Here is a 24,532-nt window from a genome sequence, read left to right on the forward strand (position 1 = left end):
AAACAAGGAGAAGACTGATCAGAGATGCAGCCAAGAGGCCCATGATCACTTTGGATGAACTGCAGAGATCTACAGCTGAGGTGGGACAGTCTGTCCATAGGACAACAATCAGTCGTACACTGCACAAATCTGGCCTTCATGGAAGAGTGGCAAGAAGAAAGCCATTTCTCAAAGATATCCATAAAAAGTGTTGTTTAAAGTTTGCAACAAGCCACCTGGGAGATACACCAAACATGTGGAAGAAGGTGCTCTGGTCAGATGAAACCAAAATCGAACTTTTTGGCAACAATGCCAAACAATATGTTTGGCGTAAAGGCAACACAGCTCATCACCCTGAACACACCATCCCCACTATCAAACATGGTGGTGGCAGCATCATGGTTTGGGCCTGCTTTTCTTCAGCAGGGACAAGGAAGATGGTTAAAATTGATGGGAAGATGGATGGAGCCAAATACAGACCTGAGACTGGGACGGAGATTTGTCTTCCAACAAGACAATGATCCCAAACAAAGCAAAATCTACAATGGATTGGTTCACAAATAAATGTATCCAGGTGTTAGAATGGCCAAGTCAGATTCCAGCCCTCAATCCAATCGAGAATCTGTGGATAGAGCTGAAAACTGCTGTTCACAGATGATCTCCATCAAACTTCACTGAGCTCGAGCTGTTTGCCAAGGAAGAATGAGCAAGAATTTCAGTCTCTCAATGTACAAATCTGATAGAGACATACCCCAAGCGACTTGCAGCTGTAAACGCAGCCAAAGGTGGCGCAACAAAGTATTAAGTTAAAGGTGCTGAATAATATTGCACGCCCCACTTTTCAGTTTTTGAATTTCCACAAAAATTTTAAATAACCAATAAATTTCATTCAACTTCACAATTGTGTTCCACTTGTTGTTGATTCTTCACCACAAATTTACATTTGGTATCTTTGTGTTTGAAGCATGATATGTGGGAAAAGGTTGAAAAGTTCCAGGGAGCCGAATACTTTCGCAAGGCACTGATAGATATATATATTTTTTTTTTCTCAAGACAACACCTTTAGGGTATGTGCACACGTTGCGGTTTTCACTGCGGATTTTCACGCGGTTTCTTCTGCGGGTTTTCAACTGCACTTTCCTATTGGTGCAGGTTGAAAACTGCTGCGGAATCCGCAGAAAGAAGTGACATGCTACTTCTTTTTTTCCGCAGCGAATCCGCGCGGAATTTTCCGCAGCATGTGCACTGCGGATTTTGTTTTCCATAGGTTAACATTGTACTGTACACCGCATGGAAAACTGCTGCGGATCCGCAGCGTCAAATCCGCTGCGGATCCGCAGCAAAATCCACAGCGTGTGCACATAGCCTTAGGCTGCCGTCACACTAGCAGTATTTGGTCAGTATTTTACATCAGTATTTGTAAGCCAAAACCAGGAGTGGGTGATAAATGCAGAAGTGGTGCATATGTTTCTATTATACTTTTCCTCTAATTGTTCCACTCCTGGTTTTGGCTTCAAATACTGATGTAAAATACTGACCAAATACTGATAGTGTGACGGCAGCCTTAAAGGGAACCTGTCACACTCCCCCAGTCGTTTCAAACTAAAAGAGCCACCTTGTGCAGCAGTAATGCTGCATTCTGACAAGGTGGCTCTTTTAGTTCTGGGTGCTGTAACTAGAGAAATAATCAGTTTTATAATTTGTCTGAAATACCTGCTCCTCAGTCAAGTAGGCCGGCGGTTCCCCCCTGCTTCAGACAGCACACAGCTGTCACTCACATCTTCTTGGGCCGCCTCCTCCTCACCGCTGTTTTGAAAATAGCCGGCGCCTGTGCTCTTTCCCCCTGCCTGGTGCAGGCGCAGTGAGCGCTGCCCGTCTTTCCTCATATGCAGCCCAGCTGACTGCGCGGCCGCCCTGAATGTGAATGAATCATAAGTCACTGCGGGGCTGGGAATCACAAGCAGGGCGGCCGCACAGGCGCAGTCAGCTGGGTTGCATATGAGGAAAGACGGGCAGTGCTCACTGCGCCTGCACCAGGCAGGGGAAAAGAGCGCAGGCGCCGGCTATTTTCAAAACAGCGGTGAGGAGGAGGCGGCGCCCGGTGCCAAGAAGATGTGAGTGACAGCTGTGTGCTGCCTGAAGCAGGGGGGAACCGCCGGCCTACTTGACTGAAGACAAAGTATTTCTGACAAATTAAAAAGCTGATTATTTCTCTAGTTACAGCACCCAGAACTAAAAGAGCCACCTTGTCAGAATGCAGCATTACTGCTGCACAAGGTGGCTCTTTTAGTTTGAAACGACTGGGGGGGGGGGGGTGACAAGTTCCCTTTAAAAAGGTATTCTGGTTACCGAAGGGGGAGATAACTGCTAGATCTGTAGGGTTCCACCACTCAAAACACCAGAAGATAGAGGCTATGTTGCTAATTTGCTTTGGCCAGTAGTCATACACCTCGATGAGACTGAGATTCCCATAAACTTTGAATGGAGCTGCAGCAGAAAGCACGAGTAACCACTGCCCTATACAAACATGGAACCAACCGTCTGGAGGACAGACGCCCACCGATCTAGTAACCATCGCCTATCCTGTTGTTAGACGGGTGTTATTAGCCGAACGCCCCTACAGCCACTGTATAAAGCCGCAGCATTCCAAGAATACTGACTTCACCAACATGATCTTCTCGTGTTTACCTGTGACGATCATTAAGTGTGTGTTTTCCCACAAATAATGTGTCATCTATTCAGTGGATAGATGACAGAAGCACAATCACTGGGGGTCACTAGAATGGGGGTCCCAAGTCCCTTATTTCTTTACAGACAAGTCCACAGGAGGAGGATCTTTAATGGATCAGTGGTGAAGCATTTGTCCTGCCGCCACATTTAAATTCTATGTGATTGACAGTGACAGCTGCGCTGAGGCAGCCCCCAGTTCTAGTGATCGGTGGGGGTCCTTGTAGACAGGCGCTCAGTAATGATACATTAATCACCTAAAAATATATTTTAGCAAAAAAAAACACACCTTTAAATTAACGCAAAATTCAATTCTCTCTGAAATCTTCACACAACATTATGCTTTGGGATGTGCTATAGAAGTACAGGATGGGAATACCCCTGTAAATTGGGCATTTAATGGGGGAATCCATTGTCAGGCCAAATAGTGAGACCCTACAGAAATGAAGTACAGTACAGCAGAAAGTTTTCTAACTTTTCCTAATAATAACTTTATTCCCCAGACACAGGTGACGTGCGCCCTGAACCACAAGGTCTCCTCATTCATGGGCGCAGATGGTGGGCACACAGAGGGTTAACCCCGCCAGCCTCGCAGCCCCCAGCTCCCGCACTCACCGCACTCCTCCAGGTCCCAGGCGGAGTCAGACTCCGGGTCCCTGTGACTGCAGCCCCCGGGCCCGACATGCCTGCCTAGAGCTGGGCTCAGCACTGACCGGTGCAGGGTGCTCGCTCCACCTCCCCCGCTGGCATTCGCCCCTGTGCCCGGGGCTCCGGCCACCAGCAGCAACAGAGCGCACAGTGCACCCACACCAGGTGCCACCATCGTCCCTATAACTGTGCCTGTGTGTTGTGTACACACCGCCCGCTTACTCGGTGCTTGGGATTCGTAGTCTTTCAGGCGGCTGTGTACGTTCAGCGAGTCGCCGCCGAAACTACATCTCCCGTGAGCCTCCGCGCTTCATTCACTGAGCAGGAAGTAGTGGCCGACGTGTTTGCTGTCAGAGCAGGACAGGCTGAGGCTCCTGGGGCAGGTTGTCAGCAGAGGTGGGTGTGTCGTGCTGCCCAAAATGCTGATTAATGTTTATGTGTTCCTTTAAGTGCCCGGCCACGGGGCCCTCTGTCCGACCCGACCACTTTCCCGGGATAACTCCTATATAACGGGGCTGACTGTGGCGGGGGCTTTGGTTACTAGGTGTCTGCGCCACTAGAAGGGTCATTCGGCTTGTGTACCACAGGTAATGGGTTTTCAGCTATTAACTGCATGATTATTAATGGCATTTATTGGGGATCTGTTATAGTGGGGAATATTTAAAGGGGTTGTTTCATCACAGACAATCCCTTTAATGACAGAGTTGTCCTAACTCTCTGCTCATAATCACTGCCTGCCGTCAGCTCATCATTTCTCAGAAATAGTGATTCTTCCTGTAATACACTGATGACACAAGTCTGCCCAGGCCAAAGCCGCTGCTTGTTAGGTAATCTCCAGTCTGGGCTGTGCACACCTCGCAGATTTTGTGCGTTTTTGCAATGCAGATTTTCTAGCAAAACCTGAACTAATCCTGATGCCAGCAGAGTGAATGAGAAGCCTGAAGCACAGGTCGCTTATTGGCGACTTGCAGATTTGGTTCAGAAAATAGTCTGCAGGATATCAGTTTTTGTGCGTTTTTGCCCTGCGGTTTTCCCTATTGACTTCATTCATATCAGTCAAAAACGCACCAAAAAAAGTGTGGGTTTTTTTACAGCTGCATTTTTTCCTGCCAAGAGATGCAGAAATTTCTACATCCACTTACTCAACATGTTCACATAGCCTGACCGAACTGTTATGCCCAAAAACTGATTGCCCCGGTGGTCGGTGATCTGTTATCCTGAGGGGAAGCTGCGTGTGAGCAAAGCTGGTGCTCTTCGATCCCGCACGTTCCCTTCCTTTGCCGGACGTTTCCCCCCTTCTTTGCCGGACGTTTCCCCCCTTCTTTGCCGGACGTTTCCCCCCTTCTTTGCCGGACGTTTCCCCCCTTCTTTGCCGGACGTTTCCCCCCTTCTTTGCCGGACGTTTCCCCTTTTCTCGCTGCCTGTTTCCCCTTCTTTGCCACATGTTTCCTGTACTTTGGGATGGATTTCCGGTGTGGAATCTGCCACATCTGTGTGTGGCCTCAAGGGTGATCTTTTCCGGTGAGGTTTGCTGCAGGAGGTTTTTATTTTAGTAATGCAACTGACCGGCCCTATACTAGATCATTGCACTGTGCCCATTATATTGTGTCGTTTTCTGACCACTAACAATAAAGTCCATGAATCCCTGCCTAGTCTCACCTGATAATGACAGATCCTATTCGTCTTTATTTGGTGCTACGTTGAACCAGGTCTGACCAGTCTTCACTAGGGTTGAGCGAAACGGGTCGTTCATTTTCATAAGTCGCCGACTTTTGGCAAAGTCGGCGTCTCATGAAACCCGACCCGATCCCTGTGCGGGGTCGGCCATGTGGTACGCGATCATGGCGCGAAAGTCGCGTTTCGTATGACACGATTAGCGCCATTTTTTCAGCCAATGAATGAGCGTGAGCAGAGTGATGACATAGGTGTTAGGGGAGTGAACGCCTATCGTCATGTTATCGCTTGTGCGCAGTAGGGAAAGGAGGAGGAGGATTACGAGGAGGAGGAGGAGGATCCTTCATTGGGTTTCGTGTTTCGGCCGAAACCCGACTTTTAACGGTGGTCAGCCGATTTCAATCGACTTTTAAGACAGTCGGGTTTCACAAAACCCGACTCGACCCTAAAAAACTAAAGGTCGCTCAACCCTAGTCTTCACCACAGCTCATCAGTTTTTGTTTTTTTTTTCTCACACTTGACAACTGTTAGTAACTAATGGAAACTGATGAGAAATGTATATCCCCGACTTCTGCAACTATATCAAGTAGAGCTGCTCTTCCATTGTAAGCAGGTACAGCCATTTTGTGGCAAATCCACAGCATAGCTGACATGTAAGGCTCTGTCCCCAGTGTCGGAGGCACGCGCTCAGGACGTATACACCCAACAGAGGCCGCAGTCAGGAGCCATCCGTCCACCATAGGGACGCATTGTAAACATGTAAACTCCATGATCTGTGTCTTCACATCCTCTTCTGTATGGGAAAGTGCAGACTGCTGTGTTTTCTCCTACAATTATACAAGCGGTGTGCAGATACCGGACAGAGGCCAAACACAGCCCATGTTATACCTCCGTCTGGTGAATGGGGCTATGGGGACATTAGAGTATACGTCGGGGAAAGCTCCTGACATACTGTAGGCGCAGTCTGCACTTGTTCTTGCACATGGATTTTGCTGCAGGATTCTCTCTTTTTCTTAAAAGTTCTGCACCACAAGTCTATTTCATTGTGGAGAAATTCTGCATCATCTTCAAACCCGTGTTTTCTTTGTTTTCATTTTTTTTCTTTGTCAACTATTGGAAAATAATTGATTTGTCACATATCACATTCGTTTTGAGATTGCAATGCCCACTGACAAGAGGGTTTTCTACTTTAAAAAAAATGGTCCTCAAATGACAGCAGTTACGTTATGTAAAATAATAATATCAGATGGGACTTTACCTCGCCGGCCGGTGCTGGACATGGGGGACAATTTTTTTTAACAGTGGAAAACCCCTTTAAAAGTGAAATTGAAAAAAGTACCTTACAGTAAATGTTTAATACTCCACATCTGCTCTTTGCATGGATAAACCAACGTCACTAAACCACAAACATACAAAACAGAACACCGATCCAGACAATGACTACATTGTGCTAACCAGTGACTTCTGGTCCTTGGCGTATAAGCATTGTACCAGATGGGGCTGCCCCTGGCATGTCGTGAAGGCTGGGGCTACACAACGAATATGGCCTCTAAAGTTTATCAGATTAAAGTTTTAGCAAATTTTTTTACTTTTAAAACAGTGATTAGCAAGGAGTTACTTTTAAAAAGATCATGGCAGCCTCTTTGTAGAATAAAGCCAACCTGGAGATAAACAGATCAACATACATTTTGCTCTGGTGGCCAATGAATACGTGGATCAGTCACGTCCACCAGAACGAGGACTGATCTTTGGTGGCAACTCTAAATATTAGGCCACGTTCAGCATTTGGTGAGGTTTTTTTTTACCTCAGTATCTGTAAGCCGAAACCAGGAATGGAACAATCAGAGGAAAAGTATAATAGAAACACGTCACCACTTCTGTATTTATCACCCACTCCTGGTTTTGGCTTACAAATACTGAGGTAAAAAACTCACCAAATACTGAACGTGGCCTTAGAGGGAGGATTCCCCCCTTTATAGCATCCATATGCACTAATACGAGGGTGCACAACCCTTTTCTTGTCCAAGGGCCCCATTGTCATTCTGAAGCAATCAGGAGGCAGTACAAGTTAAAGCTACCTTTTGTGGCACATTGAAAGCATATACCAGAAATGTCTGAAATTCTACTTCCAGGACTTTTGCCTCCACTAATCTGTAATTTAATGATACTCACAAATATCTGATGAAGATTTAGAAATAGATTCCACTCCTAAATCCACATAAAAAATGTGTCAAATACTCTTTGAATAAGTTTCCGACTGATCTTAATTGGCGAATCTCCTTTCGTGCACACAGTAATGTTTTTGGGTTTTTTTAACGTTATTTTGAACATTTCCCAGTAAAACTAATGGGAAGATTATTCAAAGCATTTTTTTATGTAAATTTGCAGTAAAATCCTCTTCTAAATCCTTCTGGAAAAAAACTGTCCTGAAAAGGTAGAGGTGATGCATGCACATGGCTCTCTACAATGGATCATGGTTTTTTTTCCTTACTGCCTCATGTTTCACAATTCCCATAAACTGCAGTGATGATGGCCACAGACACGGAAGACCACTGGTCTAATTCACACACTGCTTTTCTAAAGAGACCCCATTTGCCTGATGTATGAGGCCTCCAGAGATGTCTACCATTATTACCCGTCAGTCTTGCTCCTCAGCTGCTGCCACTCCTCTTTTGTGTGTGGCTGCTAACATATAGTTAACCTGTTAGACAGAGCGGTTTCCTGTCCATATGGTTGGGGGGGGCCACACAGAACGGCATTGTGGGCCACACGTGTGTGGCCCTCGGGCTGCAGGTGAACATGACTGCCCTAGTAGGACACTTGAAAGTGATGTCTTCATTATATTGGGATCAGTTATTACAGAATGTGTCCTATGATGAAAGTATTGAGGCTACTTGTAATTTTCATTTATTGCATTACAGAATGAACGCTCATTCGGACGTCATGGGCGTAAGTCGGAAGCCGGTCTACAGGTGCATTGAATGCAATAAGGAATCCACTGAGCTGTATAGAGACTACAAGCATGGAGTGTTAAAGATCACTATCTGTGTGAGTAATGAATGAGGGGCATGCTCTCCTTTTAGGTACTAGGGGTGTTTCTGGCTTGTTTTCCTTGGAGAATGAAACAACCTGATTAATCAAAGGGAAATATATCATTGCGGTTAGGTGATACTTGTCACCAATACATATAGGCACTTTGCAGTCCCATAGACTTTAACAAATAAAGTAGGAGAGCCCTCTGAAGATGTCGGGTCAGTGTAACTAGAATCGTAAAAATGAAGTAAGACTTTGGTGCTTGGGATAACTATATAAGATCTAAAGACAGTCATGGCCAAAACTATTGGCACCCTTGAAATTGTTTCATAAAATGAAGTATTTCTCCCAGAAAATTATTGCAATTACATGTGTTTTATTATACACATGTTTATTTCCTTAGTGTGTATTGGAGCAACACAAACGAATAAACAAAGGCAAATTGGACATAATTTCACGCAAAACTTCAAAAATGGTCTTGACAAAATTATTGACACCCTCAACTTAATATTTGGTTGCACACCCTTTGGAATAAATAGCTTCAATCAATTGCTTCCTATAACCATCAACAATCGTCTTACACCTCTGAACTGGAATTTTGGACCGCTCTTCTTTTGCAAACTGCTCCAATTCTCTCCTATTTGAAGGTTGCCTTTTACCGACAACAATTTTAAGATCTCTCCACAGTTGTTCAATGGGCTGTAGATCTGGATTCATTGCTGCCCACTTCATAACTCTCCAGTGCTTTGTTTCCATCAATTTCTCTGTGCTTCTTGAAGTATGTTTGGGGTGATTGTCCTGCTGGAAAACCCATGACCTAGGACGCAAACCCAGCTTTCTGACACTGGGAACTACATTGCCACCCAAAATCCTATGGTAATCTTCAGATTTTATGATGCCATGCATACAGTCAAGGCACCCAGTGCCAGAGACAGCAGAACAACCCCAAAACATCTTTGAATCTCCACCATATTTGACTGTAGGTACTGTGTTCTTTTCTTTGTAGGCCTCATTCCATTTTAAACGGTAGAATGATGTGCTTTACCAAAAAGCTCTATCTTGCTCTCCTCTGTTCACAAGACTCTTTCCCAGAAGGATTTTGGCAAACAGTCTAATTTTTTTATGTCTGTGTCAGCAGTGGGGTCCTCCTGGGTCTCCTGCCATAGCGTTTTATTTCATTCATATGACGACTGATCGTTCACGCTGACTAGTATGGACTCTGAGCCTGCCAGGGCAGCTAGAATTTGTTTAGAACTTGATTGGGGCTGCTTATCCACAAATCCGGACTATTCTGTATTGCAACCTTTCAGCAATTTTTCTTTGCTGTCTGGGAAGATGAGCTGCAGTGTAATGGGTTGTAAACTTGATTATGTTGTGCACTGTGGACAAAGGAACATCAGGATCTCTGGAGATGGACTTGTATCCTTAAGTTTGTTGAATAAACAATTTTGGATCTCAAGTCCTCAGATAGTTCTCTTCTGCTCCTTCCTTCTGTTCTGCGTTCTTAGTATGGCACACACAGACACACAATGCAAAGACTGAGTCAACTTCTTCCCTTTTTATCTGGTTTCAGGTGTGATTTACATATTGCCCACACCTGTTACTTGCCACAGGTGAGTTTGAACCAGCTTCACATGCTTGAAACAAAGTTGTTTACCCACAATTTTGGAAAGGTGCCAACATTTTTGTCCGGCTCATTTTGGGGGTTTTGTGTGAAATTATGTTCAATTTGCCCCTTTTTAAGATTTTTTTTTTTCTTGTTTAATTGCAATAATATTCTGGGAGAAATACTTCATTTTCTGGAACAATGTCAAGGGTGCCAATACTTTCTGCCATGACTAGTCATGGATGAAAATAGAATTGTATTTCGGGCAAGATGGAAAATAGTAAAAGGATTGCTTACATGTTCATGTTGAGGTAATGTGTTTGCTTCAGCAGACAGTTATTAGTATTCCCACACACCCTTTCTGTGGCTGTTCCTTTTCTTCATGAATGAAGGGAATGTCACCTGAATGGGAGGTCTGTCTGAAGATATAGGTAAATACTTCTGTGTATTGATGGGTGTAATGTGACAAATGTGCCTCTGATCAGGGCAAAATAGACTGGACTTCACTACTCAGATTGAAAACCAGGGTCCCACAGTTTTTTTAATAGATCTCTTAGATTGGATCCCAGAAACTTGATCCCAGGACTAGATCTTCTATGTTATTAGAGTCAATGACTTATGGTATCTTCACATGTAACGTTTTTTCAGCGTTGTTTTATCTTTTAGGTGGAAAAGAAGCTGTGTTTTACAGTACCAGCAAAATCTATGATGTTTTGGATTTCAGAAGTCTGATGCATACACTTTTTTTGTTTGCTGACTGACTCGATTTTAGTATTGTCGCTTTTTTGAAAATCTTCAGTTTGCCAATTTTTTCCAGCATTTTACAGTGTTTTTTTTACCCACAGAAATCAAGAAAGTGGAAAAAAAACAACAAAATGCAGCATAACATTTACTGCGGAAAATACAACGCTGTGTTTCCGCGCTGTATTTTCCGCACCATGGGCACAGTGGATTTGGTTTTGCCGCAGCGGCCAATCCGCTGTGGATCCGCAGGCAAATCCGCAACATGTGCACATACCCTTAGTCCTCCATGTCCAGTTCATATGTATTTATTGGGCAAACCTTGTCTTCTTTTTAGTCTGAACCTGGTCATATATGTATCAGTGGTTAACAATAGGCGATACTGTAGGGGAGAAAAGTGCCAATAGGGTCTTATCCGATAGAAATCACAGAGTATAAATGAGTTTACACTCACCTGATATTTCTTGGAGTTATGGCGTAAAAGAAACTCATCAGAGTTTAGCAGCTGCCACAGATTCACTGATCAGACAGTGACCACTTCAGAATTTTCATATGGAGAGATTCGTGGACATTACCCGCGCTGCTGCATAAAGGAATGTATGGAGATATAAATGGTGGTTTTATTCCCAACGCGTTTTAAAGTCACTAGGACTTCTTCAGGGTTAGATACAATTCATGATATCATCCCTGAAGAAGTCCTAGTGACTTTGAAACACCATTGAGTTGCTCACACATTGAGCTATCTCACACCTCGGTCAGCCACAGGCATTGTTCAGTTTCACACCTTTGTTGGCCAATGTTTACTTTTACACATCGTTCATTGAATTAAACTGTACTAATCCAAACTGCCACCTCAGGTGGCCAAGACAAGACGGTACACCTGGAAAAATCACAAAAATGAATGGGTTTCATATACTGCTGTATTTGCTTTTTTTTTCATTTTGTCAGCATTTTTTTCATCACCCATTGAAAGCAATGAAAAACCGCTGAAAGAAGTGACATGCTCTATGTCCAAAAAAACATGCAAAGCACAAAATACTGATAACCAGAAAGTGTGCATGAGATTTCTGAAATCATAGACACAGCTGGAACTGTAAAACACAGCTGAAAAATAACATAAAAAAGGATTTTAAAAAATGCAGCAAAAACGCCCAGTGTGAACTAAGCCTTAGGCCGGGGTCACACTTGCGAGTGTGATGCGAGAAACTCGCACATCAATATTGCCGGCACTGGGACCGGAGCGTGCGGCTGCATATTCTGTTCTGCTGCTGGGTATTGATGTGAGAGACTCGTGCAAGTTTCTTGCATCCCACTCGGAAGTGTGACCCCAGCCTTATAGTGTCATACTGCATCCTTTACTCCTTTTTTTTCCCTGTGAATCTGTTCATCACCCCATATAGTTGGTCAGAAGGGCGAGATGGTGGAGCTGTAGTCTTCTTCTGATTCCTTTTCTAAGAGGACCTGTCACCTGTTGTGACTTGTCTGGGGCAGTTGTTGGTATGACTTGTGTAGTGTGTTTCCTGCTATTTTTCCATATTTATGAGTTATTAACACCTCGTCATTACCATTCCTTACAAAGAAAAAAAAAAACTGGGCCACTCATAGCACGCAGTATAGTACTCAAAGTAAACTGCACAGTGCCCAACCGATCTCCGTTACATTACATACCCTACACTTAATCATCATGTAATTTTTTTTAGATATACCGTCATAAAAAATGATATAGAAAACTCCTATAAAGCACAAAAAACTCAGAGGGCCGGTGGTCGGACTGTATGAAGCACATCGGCTACTTATATTGACCTGCACATTGGCTAAATACATGGAGTATAGAAAATACTAACTACAAAGTGACACGTTCACCCACCAATAACTATGAAGTACCAACCTAGCAGGCCGTCTGCACCCCGTCCTACACTGCTCCTAAGAGGACAGTGCTCAAACTATTTATTATAGCTAGATTATTTGATCTTACTATAAATTGGTGATCATCCTATTATGTAGGGGTTTAGTATGTTCCTTTTGTATTTTTAGTCATTTATGATTTTACATCGTCTCGACACACGCGTCACTGCTTACTGGGCACTTGCATTTCTTTTTCTATCACATTTGCTATTTAATAAATAGTTTTTCCTGTTCTATCCAGATTTGATTCACACATATGTTCTTGGGTACTAATATTTCACATAATGCATGTTTGCATATTTCTACTCTATTTTAATATTCATGGATGAGTTTGGTTGTCCAGACATAATATCCAAGGTGTCGTTCCTTTGACCATGTTCATATTTAATGCTCATTGGTGGTCCAGTTTCGTGGATTCACCTCTGTTTCCTCAGAAGATGTGTCCAATCTGCTCTTGGGCACTAATCCCCCATCTCTTATGTGCCGCCAATCCCACACATTCTTTTGCCTTATGATTCTGTTTTTGGTTTCCCTCTCCCCAGGAACAGATCAAGGTTCAGGGGCCTTTATATATCTAGAGTTACTCATTGGTTCCTCCTTCAGTCATTCATTTTCATCTAACTTTTGTAGGCTGCCCATAAGCTAGAAGTTGCCATTGTGAGGTTGTCCTCTTAGATGAGGTGATGACAAAGTGTACGTCCAGCTGCAGAGCGCCTGTTGTGTTGGTGCTTCATATTTATTGGTATATGCACGCTTCATGTTGGTGTTACTATACTCTGTGATTTAGGCATTTAGCCCATGTGCACTTCATTATATGTCATCGATGTACCGCTCTCACATTTCTGTGTCATCTGTACTATGCTACACACACCCCAGTCCTCTGTCTCTTTGTCAGCTTTTCCACCTTTATTAGTTTGTTTTTATGTTTTTTTAATGACCGTATATCTAATAAAATTACTGTTTAATCCTGGTGTAGAGTATAGTATTTGTTTGTCAGTCTATAATCTGAGTTATTTTGGGCCATGAACTGTGAGTGGCCTACTTTTCTTTTTCGTAGTTTTTTTTTATTCCCTGTATATTCAGGGGAGAATGTTGCCAATCCTTTTTTTTTTTTTTAAAGGGTTTGTCTAGAGTTGGGCAAAAAGACGTGCAAGAACCCTGTCTAACGGCGAAGCTGTTAATCTGTGACTGCTGGACTAGCGCCTTGCTAACCTCCTACTACCTGCCAGCCAGTGCTTTTCTAATTGGTGGCCACCACAAAGTTATTGATCCATCATGACACAACATAATGACTTCACATAATATTTAGAGAAGCTCCAGCTCCATGTAGGTGGGAGCCTGCAGCGCTCTGACAGTCACTGACTACCGATGTGGCCACTCCTGGAATCTGCACTCTCCACTGTAGGCGTGTCCTCCTAATCTGCCACTGTCAGCACTGATTGGAGAGTGGGTAGGACACACCTCCAATTAGCCACACCCACTTTTTATATCCTATATTAGAGGAATCGCTAAATGCGAAGTTTAGTATTTCCACAGACAGACTAGTCCTCACAGCTGAGCTCTTTGGTATAGTATTGTTCTATAGTCTATTGCTGTCAAAGTTGGGGGAGCCATTTACTGCAAGAGATTTAAGGAGTTGTTCACTACTTGGACCACCTTTGTTTAAGTAAATTAGTCCCCCCTTGCAAAATAAAAATAAATACTCTCCTCCAGTACCAGCTCCTTGCCCGTGATAACAGTGCCTGCTTTCCCAGGGTTCACATGAGCCCAGCAGCCAATCACTGGCCGCTATTGGAAGTAGTGGGAGCTCGGCGGCAGCACAAATGCATCTGCTGATTGGCTGCGGAGCTCACATGGCATACTATCACGCGAGACCTGGTGCCGACATCAGTTTAACATCTCCGAGGAGTGCGAGGACTGGGGGAGTATGTTATTTCTGTTTTACAAGGAGAATTACTCTATTTAAAAGGAGTGTTCAGGTATTGGGCAGCCCCTCTTTTTTATTGACATTTGATTTTTAGATATAACGTGACTTAAATACTGACATTCTGTTTTTAACTAGACATCCTGCCAAAAGCCTGTGGATAAGTACATTGAATATGATCCGGTCATTATTCTGATCAATGCCATGCTATGTAAAGTGCAAGCATACCGACACATCCTGTTCAATACAGCAATCAATGTAAGTTTTATGTCACACTAATGCACATTTCATTAATTTTCATAATAGAAGTAAGTGTTCACTAGTACATAACAATATTGTCAAAGGGAAAGGCATGTCATTAATACATGTGCTTATTTTAATTATAAGCACAGTTTCTCTTGTTGACTGGGTGGGACTACTGGTGTCATGCTGATTGACAGCCGGCTTCCCCCAATTAGGCAGCAGAGAGCCGGATGTCAATCAGCATGACACCAGTAGCCCCACCCTGTCAACAGGGAGAGAAACTGCTTCTCTGACAGGGAGCAGCTGAATCTCCGGCAGGAGCGGTCAGTGACTGGTGACGGGTACAAAAGACGGGTAGTTTCCTCTATTAGCGACTATGTGCCTTTTTTTAAAAAAAAAGTCCCGACTATCCCCTTGAAGGTCATTGAGTTGAGGTCTGGACTTACACTTAGACTCGGCCATTGCTGCACCTTAATTTTCTTTATTTTTCATTTATTCTAATGTACATTTGCTGGTGTGCTTGAGATCATTGTCCAGTTGCATGACCCAGTTTCAACCAAGCTTTAGCTTCTGGATAGATAACCTCACATTTGACTCTAGAATATTTTGGTATACAGAGAAGATCATGGTCGACTCAATGACTGTAAGGTGCCTGCAAAATAAGCCCAAATTACCACCCCTCCACCACTGTGCTTGACAATTCATATGTTTGGTTTTCATTAAATGTAGGGCAGGGGATTATGGCAAAACATCTCCACTTTGGCCTCGTCTGTGCAAATGTTATTGTTCCAGAGCTCTTATAGACTTTAGCCATGCTGCCATATTCTTTTTAGAAAGAAAAAGCTTTCTATTGGCAATTCTTCCAAACAAGTCATACTTGTTCCGTTTTTGTTTGTTTTTTGATCTGTACTGTCGTGAAATTGAAGAATTTACATGTGTATTTCAGCTCTCTGGTAGCTGCTTTGACACACACACACTGGGTTTTTATATCAAAACAAAATAAAGTTTATTGTCCTTCATAAACTTAACAGCTACAAAATGAAACAGCCTTTCTTTAGCACAAATGAATAACCAAACTTTTTTTTCTTCAGCACATAAATACCAAAACAGCTCTGTCTCTGGGTAAGGCAAAGTAAATCAAATGGTATGACCAACTTGGTATGACAAAAACCTCTCAGGCTACAGTATAGTATCCACCAGCTCTGTCTTTCTCCAGCCTCGCACACTACTACTACCAGCTGAGCTGGACCAGGTGCATTTTATTAGGCCAGTAAGACCCGGACTGGAAACAACCTTTCCCATCCTGGCTCTTTTTGTCGGTCTTAAATTCCAGACTCTTGACAGAGCATCCGAAATTCTATGTAACTTACCTGGTCTGGGCTCTTTAATTCAGTAATTATTCTTACATAGGAAAAGCTTTCTCCCCAAGTAAACTATCGGCTGTGAAAAAGGCTTTATTGAAATAACAATCCACATACATACATATAGAACATTAAAAACACTGAAAACATATACAGACATGGCTATATTGGGTCATGATGACACATGTAAAGATAGATAAATGTCTATAAATAACACTCAAATCACTGGTGCTGTATAACAAAAATATCCAGTGATTATGATAACAATATGATGTCCTAAATAGATAAGTGAAGGCTTAAATATAACCTACATAATTATATACGTGTCAACATGGAAGGTTCATAATATATCAGTGTCTTAATAAGACAGAAACCAAGATGAAGGGGATCTTCACATATTATGCATTAATAATGAAAGCACCTCACCCACCCTAGAATATCAATCAGACATGCATGTGAGCAGAAAATATACTTGCCAAATGGTCTGAATCAAGCCGTATGACACATCCCTACATGTATTGCTACCATCTGTAGCTTCGTCAGGGGAAGATGGAAGAATGCGCTGCAAGTCTGCTATACATAGAAGTAAGTGCACTTACTATTACCGGAATCACCAACACCTGTGCTGGCGGTCAGGGAACAAGATCGCTGTATCCAGAAGAGGAAGCATGCTGTAAATCGGCGTGCGTGTCACTGTGCGTTCCACAAGCCGGAAACTATGTCAACGCGCATGCGCAAAGCAACAGAAATGAAAACCTATTAATTGTCTTGCTGCCGGTCTGTATGCGTGTCACAGTGCATTCCAAAGGTCGGAACTAAATCAGCGCATATGCGCAAGAGTCATCAGGGCTAAAAAGCAATACACCTATATACTAATAGTATTGCACGTGCCCAAAGGAAAGATGTTTACAAATATATTTACGCAAAAGAGAAAACAAAGTTACCTATTAGATTAACCCTGTAGGCTATATATATATATATATATATATATATATATATATATATATATATATATATATATATATATATATATATATATATATATATATAAAATTAAGGACCACACTTTACAAAACACACTTCAGCAAGAGAGGGAGCAATAATACCAATTACTTAGACCCATCTATATAATTACTACCATCTCAGATCCCTGCTTTCAAATGTTTATAACTAGAAAAACTATATTAAATTAATACTAGTGATGAGCGAGTGTACTTGTTGCTCGGGTATCTGGAAGCCGTAAATCATGCAACTGAGGTGATGAAAACGATATCTCCGAGCAATAACAAATACTCAGAGGTCACCCGAGCAACAACTACACTCGCTCATCACTAATTATTACACATAACTCATGGCGCCAAGAATCCCATATATAACAAATTTTCATTGATGCCATGAGGGGCCACCGTATTAAGCTTGTAGATCCATCTAGACTCTAGTCTTAGTAGTCCCCCTTGTCTATCTGACTTGCAGATGGTGTTGGATAATTTTTGTAGGCCAACAACACGCAAGCCATGTAAACTGGTAGAATGTACCTGTAAGAAATGATTTGCCACTGTAGACAAACTTTTACCCTTAGCCTGATCCTGACTGGCCAAATTGATGTTGGAAATATGCTGTTGTGTGCGCCTGTGCAGCTCCCGTGAGGTCTGATGTTCTCTATTACATGGCCCTCACTTTGGTCTCCCTGGGGAACACCATTCAACCCTGTTACATTTGTCAAAGCACCTTTCAACAGTATGTCTCAGCGTGGCAGTCCCAAAGTTATCCTGGGACTCCTCCAGGTCAGGAAAATTGACTTCAGGGGATGCCTCCTCAACTTTCACTATACTGGCTAGAGAGAAGGGAAATTCACCGATCACATCATGTGAGCTTGTTACCATAGCCAACTCCTAGCAGCATATCTGACTAATGGGTGCTACAGCTTTAGTCCATAAGTCCCGGAACATAGGAAAATCTTGTTCCGAAAACAATATCATGCATTAAGTCCTTGACCACAATCTGTGCATATGTCAACCTGGGCCATGAGATAGGTCTTGGAGTCTCCATGGATACACCTCACCCATGCCCTCTTTCTATGGACAATCACATACAGAATTGTGGCAGTTAATAGGGTAACCAAACCCTTAATTTATAGTGACACCCATTCACCGTCACCTGGTACAGAGAAGGTCCCTCACCAGGGTGAGGTATGCCACTGCACGCAGAATGTGCAAAAAAAATGGCATACGGCTTTGGGGCCGTAAGAAAATGTGCTGCTATATCACCCACGTCATGACCCTTTCAACAGATAATGGTATGAGATGTACACCTTGAAACCGGCCATGACCCTTCCTAGGTCTTTGGGTGCCTCTCAGACATAAACTTTTTTTGGTTATCCCAGAAAGGTGACCTCAGGTTCACCGGATTGCTAAGGGAGTTCCCCACATCCTTTCATCTTTCCATGAGGTTCACAAAGTCTTGAGCACTTTGGGATCTCTTTGGGTAACGCAGTGATTTTCTGCAAGGCTTTCCGTACTGGCAAGGCCTCCCGTACTGGTCGCCTTACACGGGTATTATCACTTTGGCTGGTAGGAGGTGCCATCTCCGTGGTTCGGACAGTTTGTCAAGAGCGCCTGCTGCTGTTGCTGTTGAGACTGCTGAATTATGAGTTTGTTGGTTTCCTGTTGGGGCTGCTGCTGCAACTGTAGATTGGCCTGGACTTGTTGCTTTATAAACCCCTGCATGCTTTCAGACCATGTTTGCAGTCCAGTACTTGCCTTTACATTCAGTCTTTAAACTGTAATCACCTGTACTCTTTGGGACTTTTCTCACATTCAAACACCAATTGTAGGGGTTTAAGCTCTCTGGTAGCAGCTTGGATATGTGCAGGGTTTTTATATTAAAACAGAATATTGTTTATTGCCCTTCATAAACTTTACAGTTTCAACATGGCCTTTCTTCAGCACAAGTGAATGACCAGTCTTTTCTTCAGCACAAATAAATAACAAAACAGACCTCTCTCTGGGTAAGGCAAAGTAAATCAAATGATCTTCCCAACTTGGTATTACAGGAACCTCTCAGGCTGCCATACAGACCAGACTATCCACCAGCTCTGTCTTTCTCCAGCACACTACAACCATCTCAGATAGACCAGGCACATTTTATTAGGCCAGTCAGAACCGGACTGGCGTATGTGAGTGACCTTTCCCACCCAAGCTCTTTTGAGCTAAAATCCAGTCAAAATAAAAACCATATCGGTGGCAAATACCGTCCATCCAGGACCTTACCTCCTGGCTTCTTATACATGCTATCTGAAGCCTTTGGAGTCTTCAGTTTAGACTCCAACAGGTCTATTTGCAGTTTCACTGAGCTTTGTACTGTCTGATTTGGGTGTGAATTTGCTGGAACTTCTACTTCAATCAAGTTTGTGACCTGTCTTGATTGTTTTCCACCTGAGAATACTGTTTCTCACCGTAGAATGACTTTCTCCTAATTGTTTGGATATGGGCTTATTGCCCTTCCCAGATTGATGGACAGCAACAACTGTTTTTCTAAGAATATTGCTGATGCCTTTCCTGCTTTGCAACGTGCTAACACGTAAATGCTCTAGACGAACAAATTACCCAAACATGTTCTTTTATAGAAGTGGCCACCCTTGCTGAAGAACAATTAATCGGGGACGCTGTGATTATTAACATCTGACAGCTCCTTAGCTTGTTACTACTTATTGACGCACACACTGTTTCTGCATTATGATCTACCATATTTTTTTTATATAATGACATGTTGTAATTTATCATGTGATGTTCATCGAGGTTTTATTTACCTAATTTTAAGACCTTTCTGGACCAGATGTTTTGTTTTTTAATTATCTACTGTACAACCATTGTTGTTCACATAGCCGGCATATTTTGTTTGTGGAGCAAGATCTTGACCTGCTCCATAGCTGATATATTTGTCACAGAGCATTAATCGCGTATCTGTGTCCTAGCATTTTAAAAAAAAAAAAAAAATTTTTTTGTTTTCCATTTTTATTTACGTTTTTTTTTTTTTTTCTGCCATGTTTTTGTTTTATTTTGTATCTTGTACTTTTCTGCATCAAACTTATGAATTTATATAGATACATACATAGTCTATTTAAAGGGTTTGTACCACGTAATCTGAGAGCAGCATAATGTAGGGGCAGAGATCCTGATTACAGCTTTGGGTCACATACTGGGCTGATTGCTGTAGTTTTCATAATGTCAGTTTTTTTTCAGTAGGAGATTATCACTAGAGGACTAGTAGCCATCCACATTCATGAACTCTATATGACCCCCACCACTGTTTGGCAGCTTTCTGCCTATGCACAGTGTGCACACAGTTACCAACCAGCAAGGGTTTTGCCGCACTCAGCATTCAGAGAACTGGCAGGTCTGCAGTAGATAAGTGATTTTTTTTTGTTCCAGAATTGCAGCCCAGCGAGTGATATATCAGTAGCATTAGCGTTTCGTCCCCTACACTATGCTGTTCTCAGACGGGGTAGCAAGAACCTGGAGACAGATTTGCTTTAGCATTCATGGGTATCAAAACTCTGTATAGTTTATGCACCAGTCTGTAGATATACTAAATGCCTCGATATTATTATTTTTTTTTTCTTCTGCCGTCAAGTACTATGTCCTGCATTTATATGTTGTTGCAGTATGAATAACAGCTATGGGAGAAAATTCACAACTCTAGCATCTGTGGTCCTATCCATTACCTAAAGATAAGAATGTTTTTACCTTACTCACTAGATTCATGGCAAACTCTGCATATTTTGTCTACTCTGTGAAGCCTACACCAGGTGGAGACAGCTGCCCGGATCCAGCAACCACACCGACCCAGAAGACATTATCAGATATGCAAAAGAATGGGATTTCTACAAGCAGTTTGGGATAGCTGCTCTGGGTATGGTCTCGGTGCCTTATTTTCTTAATTTTCAAACTACTATTTATAATGTGTATTTCCCCTGTGTATAGATCTTAAGACCTATATCAAAGCATAAAGGAGTTGGTATACCTTGTGCAACCACTTAACGGGAGTGTCCTCAAAAAGTGACCTGTTTAACCACATCCTTTTAATGTCCTGATAATGTGCCAATTTCCATAAGGACTTAAAAAGGCAATGCACCGTCACGCTCTCGCCCTCTGACAACGCCAGATACAGCAGCAGAGAGTAAGCAGTGTCAGTGTGTGCAGTGGCTTAATTAAATCCCTTACATACTGCGATCAGTAGCGAGTGCAGCATGTAAGGAGTTCGCCACAGGGAGATCGCTCCCAATTGTCACTCCGTCCTCTCCCCAAAAATGTGCTTGTGTGGTACTGATGGTTTTCTATGGCAACCAAAGATCTAATAATGGCATCTAGGTGTACCCATAAATAAATATTGTAAGTCGCACAGTCCATGATTGCCAGTTAGTATAACACTCACAGGCTGGAATAATACACCACACTACAAAAATAAATAAACCGTGCGTTGCATTTTACTTGTGATTAAAGGATCACGTTTTCAAGTCCTCTCATGTGACTAATAAATGTTATAAAGAAAATGTAAAAAACATTGTAATGAAAAAAAAAAAAGTAGTGTCATTTCTGAATAATACAATGACGTCCTCTTCTTGTCTTCCTGCCACGGCTCCGGCGCAGGTGTACTGATATGCCCTGTTGAGGGCAGAGCAAAGTACTGCAGTTCGCAGGCGCCGGGAAAGGTCAGAGATGCCCAGCACCTGCGCACTGCAGTACTTTGCTCTGCCCTCAACAGGGCATATCAGTACACCTGCGCCGGAGCCGCGGCAGGAAGACAAGAGGACGTCATCGTATGAAGATGGGAGGCGCCGGACTCAGACTGCGACGCCCATCGGACCCGGATCGCAGCGGGACCGCCCCTGGGTGAGTATAATATAACCTGCTTTTCTTACCTTTCAGGATACATTAGGGGCTTATCTACAGCATTATAGAATGCTGTATATAAGCCCCTGATGGCGGTGGCCTTGGCTCCTATACGATTTTTGGGGTGACAGATTCCCTTTAATAAGAAAACAAAGTCCAAAAACCACATGCAAACATCCAAAAAATTACACCTATCATGTATCACATCCATATATCTACACATATTAGAAATATTTCTCTTGTACAGTGAATGCTTTAACTCTGAAAACATACTCTAGAATTGCCAGTTTTGTTCATCCCACCTTACAAACATATGAAATGACAAGATTATCAGAAAGTTGTAAATTTTGCACAAATGTTTTCCAATCTACCTCTGAAATGTATACCAGCCATTTTTGTGCAATGTGTATGTATATATATATAATATTATACAGTTGTGGCCAAAAGGATTGACACCCCTGCAATTCTGTCAGATAATACTCAGTTTCTTCCTGAAAATGATTGCAAACACAAATTCTTTGTTATTATTGTCTTCATTTAATTTGTCTTAAATGAAAAAACACAAAAAGAATTGTCCTAAAGCCAAATTGGATATAATTCCACACCAAACATAAAAAAGGGGGTGGACAAAAGTATTGGCACTGTTCGAAAAATCATGTGATGCTTCTCTAATTTGTGTAATTAACAGCACCTGTAACTTTCCTGTGGCACCAGGTGTTGGCAATAACTAAATCACACTTGCAGCCAGTTGACATGGACTAAAGTTGACTCAACCTGTCCTGTGTCCTTGTGTGTTCCACATTGAGCATGGAAAAAAGAAAGAAGACCAAAGAACTGTCTGAGGACTTGAGAAACCAAATTGTGAGGAAGCATGAGCAATCTCAAGGCTACAAGTCCATCTCCAAAGACCTGAATGTTCCTGTGTCTACCGTGCGCAGTGTCATCAAGAAGTTTCAAGCCCATGGCACTGTGGCTAACCTCCCTAGATGTGGACGGAAAAGAAAAATTGACGAGATTTCAACGCAAGATTGTGCGGATGTTGGATAAAGAACCTCGACTAACATCCAAACAAGTTCAAGCTGCCCTGCAGTCCGAGGGTACAACAGTGTCAACCCTTACTATCCGTCGGCGTCTGAATGAAAAGGGACTGTATGGTAGGAGACCCAGGAAGACCCCACTTCTTACCCCGAGACATAAAAAAGCCAGGCTGGAGTTTGCCAAAACTTACCTGAAAAAGCCTAAAGCGTTTTGTAAGAATGTTCTCTGGTCAGATGAGACAAAGGTAGAGCTTTTTGGGCAAAGGCATCAACATAGAGTTTACAGGAGAAAAAAAAGAGGCATTCAAAGAAAAGAACACGGCCCCTACAGTCAAACATGGCGGAGGTTCCCTGATGCTTTGGGTTTGCTTTGCTGCCTCTGTCACTGGACTGCTTGACCGTGTGCATGGCATTATGAAGTCTGAAGACTACCAACAAATTTTGCAGCATAATGTAGGGCCCAGTGTGAGAAAGCTGGGTCTCCCTCAGAGGTCATGGGTCTTCCAGCAGGACAATGACCCAAAACACACTTCAAAAAGGACTAGAAAATGGTTTGAGAGAAAGCACTGGAGACTTCTAAGGTGGCCAGCAATGAGTCCAGACCTGAATCCCATAGAACACCTGTGGACAGATCTAAAAATGGCAGTTTGGAGAAGGCATCCTTCAAATATCAGGGACCTGGAGCAGTTTGCCAAAGAAGAATGGTCTAAAATTCCAGCAGAGCATTGTAAGAAACTCATTGATGGTTACCGGAAGCGGTTGGTCGCAGTTATTTTGGCTAAAGGTTGTGCAACCAAGTATTAGGCTGAGGGTGCCAATACTTTTGTCTGGCCCATTTTTGGAGTTTTGTGTGAAATGATCAATGTTTTGTTTTTTGCTTCATTCTCTTTTGTGTTTTTTCATTTAAGACAAATTAAATGAAGATAATAATACCAAAGAATTTGTGTTTGCAATCATTTTCAGGAAGAAACTGAGTATTATCTGACAGAATTGCAGGGGTGCCAATACTTTTGGCCACAACGGTGGGTGTGTATATATATATATATATATATATATATATATATATATATATATATATATATATATATATATATATATATATATATAATTTATTTATTTATTTTTTTTCTTCAGAAAAATGTTTTATTAAATTTTAGATAAGTATACAATACAGTTGTACATCTACAAGGAATTTTCAACTTAATGTACAGACAAGGTTATAAACGTGCTAACATCTTGACCACTGTATATGGGTCATAGTGCCAGTCCCAATCCCACATCTCCGACTTTGAGGATGTTGGTATTCAAAAGTCCTGGGCAAGTTAAAATCTTAATTTTAATTTTTTCCTGAGCTATGCAAGAGGTAGACATCTTATGAGTGGGAGTGAATATTTTTATGCATTCCATCTCTGATAGAGTAATCTGAAGTTTCTTTTGACAAGTGTCAAGGTGCCCAGGCACATTGTCTTCGAGGGCAACGTTAACGATATTATATAGGAGACAAATAGGACGTGAGGGGAGGGTGGATAACTGGAGAAGAGATTCAAAGGAGGAACAGGTAGAGGAGGATAAGACTCATGGGAATGTGTCTTTGAGGAAGGCTTTAAGCTCCAAATACTCAAATCAAGGTAGTTGACCACGGACAAGCCCCCAGTAGGGCTGCAAAAGAGGGAAACTTAGACAAGTCAGCCATCACACGTCCCAGTCTAACCCGATCAGCAGAATACCAGCTCAGAATGGGAAATCTTGGATTGTCATAAAGG

At 42.5% G+C, this 24,532-nt stretch overlaps 2 protein-coding genes across 6 annotated transcripts in view; one reads left to right on the forward strand and one right to left on the reverse strand.

Moving 5' to 3' along the window:
• TTC13 (tetratricopeptide repeat domain 13) overlaps positions 1–3,685 on the reverse strand; it is a 141,751-nt gene extending 138,066 nt beyond the window's left edge. Inside the window, exon 1 of one of the 4 annotated variants that reach the window (XR_013221076.1) lies at positions 3,322–3,568. Coding sequence is in view for 2 of the 4 variants with exons in the window: in XM_077283042.1 (XP_077139157.1) it covers positions 3,322–3,529 (208 nt within the window). In the remaining 2 variants the exon portion in view is untranslated. Of the gene's footprint in view, positions 1–3,321 lie in introns of all 4 variants that reach the window. The other 3 variants (XM_077283043.1, XM_077283042.1, XM_077283044.1) reach the window with 3 other exon arrangements.
• ARV1 (ARV1 fatty acid homeostasis modulator) overlaps positions 3,583–24,532 on the forward strand; it is a 34,164-nt gene continuing 13,214 nt past the window's right edge. Inside the window, exons 1-4 of one of the 2 annotated variants that reach the window (XM_077283046.1) lie at positions 3,583–3,750; positions 7,950–8,076; positions 14,376–14,495; positions 20,599–20,752. In XM_077283046.1, coding sequence (XP_077139161.1) covers positions 7,951–8,076; positions 14,376–14,495; positions 20,599–20,752 — 400 coding nt within the window. In that variant the 5' untranslated portion in view covers positions 3,583–3,750; position 7,950. Of the gene's footprint in view, positions 3,942–7,949; positions 8,077–14,375; positions 14,496–20,598; positions 20,753–24,532 lie in introns of both variants that reach the window. The other variant, XM_077283045.1, reaches the window with a different exon arrangement.

This window comes from Ranitomeya variabilis, chromosome 2 (assembly GCF_051348905.1).
Source record: "Ranitomeya variabilis isolate aRanVar5 chromosome 2, aRanVar5.hap1, whole genome shotgun sequence".
NCBI lineage: Eukaryota > Metazoa > Chordata > Amphibia > Anura > Dendrobatidae > Ranitomeya > Ranitomeya variabilis.